This window comes from Rhopalosiphum padi, chromosome 3 (genome assembly GCF_020882245.1).
Source record: "Rhopalosiphum padi isolate XX-2018 chromosome 3, ASM2088224v1, whole genome shotgun sequence".
NCBI classification, from domain to species: domain Eukaryota; kingdom Metazoa; phylum Arthropoda; class Insecta; order Hemiptera; family Aphididae; genus Rhopalosiphum; species Rhopalosiphum padi.
The window spans coordinates 25326060-25333523 of NC_083599.1; the positions used below are offsets into that span (position 1 = coordinate 25326060).

Here is a 7464-nt window from a genome sequence, read left to right on the forward strand (position 1 = left end):
GAAAATGAAACATGTTTACTATTTGATAACCACAGCGAAAATAATGAAAGGGTCATAATATTTAGTACGAGAAACAACTTGAAGTTATTAACATGTGCAAATACTTGGTACGCAGATGGAAATTTTGGATTAGCCCCTAAAAATTTTTCACAACTTTATATTATAAGAATTGAAAAATATAATGAATTCTTTACGGTTCTTTTCTGTATACTTGAAAAAAAAAGTCAATGCATTTATGAAATAATGTTTAATGCTATTTTATCAATCTGTGAAAAGAACAATCTTTTTCCAGATCCGCTATATATAAAAGTAGATTTTGAAAAAGCAGTAATAAATGCAGCAAAAAATGTATTAGGGGAACATTTAATAATAAATGGTTGTTTTTATCATCTATGCCAGAGTACGCACAGAAAATTATCAGAATTAGGATTAAAAAAAAAATATCAAGAAGATTACGATTTTAATGAATTCTGTGGTATGTTAGATGGTTTGGCTTCTTTGCCACTAAATAGGTTACAAGAAGGTGTTGACTATTTAAAATCAGTTATTCCTCTTGGTGCCGAGGACTTATTTCAATATTTTGAAGAAACTTACGTGAGTGGAACGATACGTCGAATAAATAAGCAAAACACTCTACATTTAACCGTTCGACGTTTTCCAGCAATGTTTCCTCCGGAAACATGGAATGTTCACCAAACAACTCTTAATAACAACCACCGAACCAATAATGTTTGTGAATCATGGAACAATCGATTTTGCCATTTGGTTGGAGGAAAACACCCCTCGATTTGGACTTTAATTACCAAAATAAAAAATGAAATGTGTGCAAAACTTGCTCTGTAAAATATAATAGAGTCCAAAACCAAATGTTCAAAATCGAAAACCATTCAAAAAAGATTAAAAACATTATGTGAACGGTTAAATACCAATCAAATAGAAGTGGACACATTAAAAAAAAAAATTTATTTCAATTTGAGAAAAAGATTATAAAATAGGTATTAATAGGTTATAGGTATTAATATATAATTTATATAATTATTTACATTTTTTTTTATTATTATATTATTGAAATTGAAAATATTGACAATTTGTTTAAAATTATTTACGTTTTTTTTTATTTATATATTATTGGTTATTTTATTATTATTTTATTATATTATTACTTTATTAGTAACTACGCGAGAAGTAACATTGGCAGATTAGGAATTCCATATTTTAACAATACAAATATAAATATAGGACGATTTATAGATATTAAGATATGCCATATCTTAAGAGGACGTTGAGCCCGCAATATATCTAGTGTGCTTTTATTTAACTTTTAGGTAAGATCATAATCTGTTATAATCTGATTTTTACGATATTTTAATTTTTAGGTGAGTTATAAGTATGAAAAATATTAAATATTTGAAAATGCTCATAATTCACCTAATAATTAAAATGTTTTATAAAATATTCATATACACGTATTTATTAGAATATACATTTTAGTTTTGAATATTAGACAATTATTATTATTTAAAATCTTACAAAATCGCATATGGGGTTATTTTTTTCTGTGGTTATTTTTTCGCGGTACCAGACTAGTCATTGTATACGATGCTGAAACTGGTGCGGTCATTGTGTATAACACGTAGGTACTAAAATAAGTTCATTTCAATACCTTATCATAAAAATAATTTTTATCAATTTGAACTGAGAGAAGTATATTTAGGTATTTAGGTTAAACATTTGTGAACTTATGCAATACACGCCCTTTGACTTATAAACATGCTGTGGAAGTTGCATATGGGTTATTGAATTTTTCCACTTTTGGTTTGCAGTGGAAACCGGAAATTACAAATTAAGTACAACTGAAGGTAAACAAAAATGTATTACAGTAGAAATCAGTTTAAAATTTACAAGGAACAGTTTTTTAGTATCGATGATGTACCAGACATTCAATTTCCAGTTACGGCCTTGCACTTAGGGATGTAGCCTCTGGCGCTATTAGGGGGGTAACAAGGGGACTTAAGCACTCCCAAAATTCGAAACCTCAATCCTTGATAAATACATTATTACTATTTTATGGCAACAACTATTCAAATTTGTATTTTATAGTTAAGTCCCCAAGGGTTAGTACCTATGGGCTATGGTATACACAATTTTAGCAGCCCTTAAAACTTAAGTCTAGTTACGCCTATGGATGTAGCTAGGCCGTTTTCCAATATAGGAGGCCGAGGCTATAACCACTGCACTTTTAGTAAAAAATGCAAATCAAGGAGATGCAAGTGAAAAGTTGCTAGAATTTTATGCATCTTCAAATGTCATCATGTATATAGTGTCAATACGTGTCAAAATAAATAAGTGTAAAATAAAATAAACAATAAACATTTAAACCTTATATTTTTATTATTATTAAATTTAATTAAGCTTATTAATTTTTTCCGTATGGCATAATCAGTCTGGCCAATACATACAATTCCTGGTCAGTATTTACAATGACCATTAATCCATCTGCACCGTAACTTAGATATTAATATTTTCATTATTATCAATATTCATTACCTACTTGCACATTTAGAATTTAGATTCACTTTTTAAAAATCTGATCTCAGTGTTTTTGAAGCATAATTACATTTCTTGACAAAAAACTAATAATTTCTAAGACGTGTTATACAGTTACAATGTATTTTTGATCTATATTTACAGATACTTGACAGTTCTATGAAAATTCAAAAATGATTGAAAACTAGAACAACAAGAAATACAATTTTTAATGAAGACCAAGAAGGTTATCTGATACTATTAAAAAGATAAGTATTTTATTAATTTTAATGAATTAAATTAGAACTTTTATATTAGATTAAACTTCTTATTTAAAATAATAATAAAAAATTTTTTAATTGCATATTTAGCACAATAAAAATGATAAATATAGTATCACTAACGGTGTTTAAAAATATATATATGAATTCTGATAATAATACGTATTATACTAATACTCTATGCATTAGTTTTTTGTCTTTGCTTAAATACACCATAATGTATCCAGGAAAATTCTAACTATGAGAAATATCTGCATGTTTAAATTACAGCAAAATTGAAGCATATCATACAAAATACATATATTTTATGTTTAAAAAATAGTTTTGATAAAAAAAATTGTTATGCAATATAAATTATCAAAAATAAACATAGACTTAATAGTAAAATAAGTTATTACTAACTTAATTATTTTACTAATAAGAAATAAAATTATATATATAAATAAACCAAATATATTATGGACAATGCATTAAGTAAATAATACATGATAACATTCTATATACAATTTATACAATTCAATATGCTATGATAAGTAAAATTTTACAATACTCGTGTATAATTGTTTTATGATAATATGAATAAAATTATTTCAGACATTTTAATGCATGAGTTCAGTACCTTTAAAACCAGTCTCTTGTTCTGTAGCAACTTCTGACTTATGTATTTTTTCTTCATTAAATTGGGCTAGTATTACCGACTGAGGAAGGATATTTAAGTCTCTCATAGTTGCTTCATTGTTCTGCAACTCTACTCCTTCTGCAGTTGTTAAACATTGATCTATAGGAAGAACATTAAATACTTGCATGATCTTTAATTTGAGATCAAACACCGTATCATTAAAAGAGACCATGACGGACTCAACCTTGGGCTTTCGTTTTCGTTTACTCCTTCTGAATCCATTCCGAGATATTTTATTGTTATTATTTATTGAAGTAGAAGCTATATTCGAACCATAAGTACTATTCACAGATACAGTAGTGTCTCGTTTGAATTTCTTCAGACAGTTGCCATTCTGATCATCAATATCGTCCACTTCAATGAATATTTCTATATTACTGTATTTTAATTTATTCATTTTATCTTCTAGAAGTTTCTTCTGACGACATGTTTCACATATTTCTGGTTCTGATATTGTAAATTTGCATTGAGCATCAAAGAATACAAATATTCCATAATCAGCTGCATAACAATGTTTAAGCCATTTCCATTCTTTTATTGTTATAAGCACCAATTTATTATATTCATATTGTGTTGGAATCAAACTCATCATCGGATGGTAAATCAATTTTTTGTGATCATTGCAAAGCAGTACTTTATTTCTGATACATTTAGGGATTGGTACATCTAATGGAGTTCTGACAAAGGTTCGGAAAGTTTCCAAAAATTCAGCAGAAATGCATGCATATGGGGAAGATTCTTTTTCAAAAACATTTCTGTTATTATTCCACAGTAAATCATTTAAAAAGTAATTCTCTAACCTCGCAAGACTTAAATGTGTATACTTGCATAGTATAAGCCGAATATGTACTTTCCTACACATGTAACATGGTAAACTAGTTTGTTTAAACAATGGTGCTTTTGGAAAGTAGATTTGAAATAAATCCATTACTTTTTTTGGCACCAATATCTTTGAATGTTCTCCAATTGACATGTTTCCATGTTTGCATATAATGTCATCATTGAATTTCCATGGCATGTGTTCAATATTATCCATGTCTTGCACATAACAGCAGCAATTGTTGTTAAATATTTTATTAAAACTTTCCTCATCTGTAGATAAATTGTCTTTATACTCGACTTCTATGTTTGACTCTTCATAAGTATTATTATTGCATTCAAGTTTAATTATATTTTCTGCATCAATGGTCATATTATTGTTTGTCTGTTTTATATCTTCTTTAACGATTATTTTTTCGTATAAACTGCTGCCTGGTTCACTTAATGTTTCATAATTAATTGGCAATGTTGTATTTGGGAGTACGTCACTGGTATTGAGAAATGCTTGAAATGACTCAAAATATTTGCGCTGCCAGCATTTAATTGTTTCATTGCTTACCCAGTAACTTGTTTCACTATCTTCCCTATTTGCATGGTTAGTTTGGGACCGATTTTGTAAGATTGTAGTAATAGATTCATTTTGTTTAATAGTTAAAGTTCTTGTATACAATAGAGCACATTTATTTCTAACACATACTTTACATAATGACGAAATTAACTTTAATCTTGGACCACCTTGAAACATATCATACAGTTTATCTGCCAAGTCTGATCCTATATATTTAGCTTCATGTACCTTATCAGGATCCAGTAAGTTATGTTTACACAATATTGTGTTGTTGTCTATTTTCTTGACAATCTCATTTGGGTTCACTTTCAACAAATATTTCAGCCACCCCAGAGAAATAATATCAAAATTTTCATTTTTATAGCCATTTTTTATTCCGTTGATTAAATTCAACATTTGTTCCACAAATATTTTACTTCGATTGCAGTCTAATAATTTATTTTCAAAATCATGATTACAAGTGTTTAACAACTGATTTAATCTTGGTGATAACTTGCAGGAAATCGATTTCGTTTTCGTTTTTCTAGCCTTTAAATCTTTTATGTAAACTAACATGTAGGCATCAGTAGATTGAAATTCTTTATTGGGATTTTTGATATTTTTCATTGATTTAAATTTTTTTAATTCATCATCGGTACACAAATTTAAACCTTTAATTGTGAGCTTATCCACTTGATCATCATTGAATTGGTACCATTGTTGTGTAGTGTTATCTTTGATTTGGGCAACATAGTGACCACAATTAGCACTGGAGCCTTTATGGATAAGTACCGCATATAAGTTGTACTTATAATTTTTTCTTGAAGTTGCATTGAGTTTTTTAGGTAAGTTTAAATATTGAGCCATGTCTAATGTTTGTGGGAATCTTATTATAGTGTTTAGTTTTGTTTTCTGCATTGATTTTCGATCGTAGACAAACCGCATTAGTTGAAAATTTAATACTGAAGGTAATACAGTCAAACACATTTGACGCACAGCATTTTGTTTTCCTTCACACTGATTGCAATAGTATTGGTCATCCCCAGCTAGAACTTCTTCTTTTAAATAATCTCTCAAGCTGTCGTTTAAAGTTTGATGACCTTCAATGTTTAAGCTTAGATCCCTAAATGTTGAACAACTTTTAGATTTAGTTTTACATGTCAAGCATGTAATTACACTCTGATATTCGCCTCGAAAATTGTTTTGTACCATGTCTCTAACAGATGCGTTTGTTTGTTTTTCAAATTTTTTTTCCAGTGTTGTTAATAGTAAATTAGAAAACTCTTCTGCATCTTGTTCTATGCTTGTATCTATTTTTAAAGATTTTATGAACGCTTCTGGATTTATTGTTTTATGTTTACCAAATTGCATTAATGCAAATACTAATTGCAATTGACCAACACAAGTTATGGGCTCATATCCGTTTTCAATGAAAAGAGTTGGGTTATGTAGTATTTCAGTCTCATCTTCCATAGGATTCCAATTCAATATGGCATTTCTAATGTTAATGTTGTGGAACCATAACTGAAGCAAACTGTTAATATAACAGGTTGCTCCTAAATTTTTTAAACCACAGAAAGCTTTTGTTTCTCTATATTTTAGTTCTGGATCTTCATCTAGAGAGTATTTATTTTGAAGCCAATGTTGTTCACCTAGTGTGGATAAACAAAAGGGATTGCTGCTACAAGCTCGATGGTTAGATAAAGGTTTACATTTGCGAAGTTCTAAAAAAAACGCTTTACTAACATGACTATCGTTGATGTTATCAGGATGTGTGTCTTCAGCCCATAACCACTGTTTCTTTTTCACTAGATTCTTCTTATTAGAACGCATTTTAAACACCTGTTATTTAGTGAATCAATCAGTTTTTGAACGTTTGTCATTAAACACTTGTGAGTTTTTTGCTGAAACAATAAAAGTAAATAATATATTTATTGGGTTAGCTTGTTATTTTAGGATTCGTAGAAATAAATGATTTGAATATTCAGTAAAATTAAGTGTGTTTTAGATAATTATTTTTTTTTATGAACCAGAAGCACGAATCAAAGTATTTGTGATTAAATTTGAAATAGATTTTATCCAGTCAATTTTGATTTTACAGCCATAGTCAAAAAGTCAAAATCACTTTAAAAAAAATAGGCCTACTTAAATATGGTTTTAAAAAAATTTAAATTTGTGTTACACGTGCATAAATGGAGGACGTTAAAAAGTTTGAATATTCCTATATATTTCCTGTGTCTACTTCACTAACTTTTCAGAAAATTCCCAAATCAATGAAATGTAATCGCAACAATAAATAAAATATTGTCTAATTTATCAAATTCATGATAACAACTCATACATAAGTAATGTATTCATGAATTCAGTAGTTATCTATAAAATATAACTCACACTGTTTCAGCGTTGATCACAGAAAATTTTTTTAATTAATAGCATACAGTTCTAAAGCTTTGTTTTAACATTATTTTTGATTTTACATAAAATTGTAATCTACATTGCTAAGAATATTAAACATAAAATTATAAATGAAAATAACAATTAAATGGCATTTAGTGAAATGTGAAAATTAAAAAAAAAAGATATACAATATAATTTATTTAAATTATTTTTAG

General features: G+C 28.0%; 2 protein-coding genes across 2 annotated transcripts; one reads left to right on the plus strand and one right to left on the minus strand.

Annotated features, from left to right (window-relative positions):
• On the plus strand, nt 1-843 carry LOC132924944 (uncharacterized). Its single transcript, XM_060989379.1, has one exon. It carries the CDS (start codon nt 244-246, stop codon nt 841-843), a length of 600 nt encoding a protein of 199 aa, XP_060845362.1. The 5' UTR covers nt 1-243.
• A 2561-nt stretch (nt 844-3404) lies between these two features.
• LOC132924945 (ubiquitin carboxyl-terminal hydrolase 48-like) lies at nt 3405-6957 on the minus strand. The gene is made up of 2 exons (XM_060989380.1): nt 6952-6957; nt 3405-6694 (listed from the first exon to the last, which is right to left on the minus strand). Exons 1-2 carry the CDS (start codon nt 6955-6957, stop codon nt 3407-3409), a joined length of 3294 nt encoding a protein of 1097 aa, XP_060845363.1. The 3' UTR covers nt 3405-3406.
• Nucleotides 6958-7464: the final 507 nt, after the last annotated feature.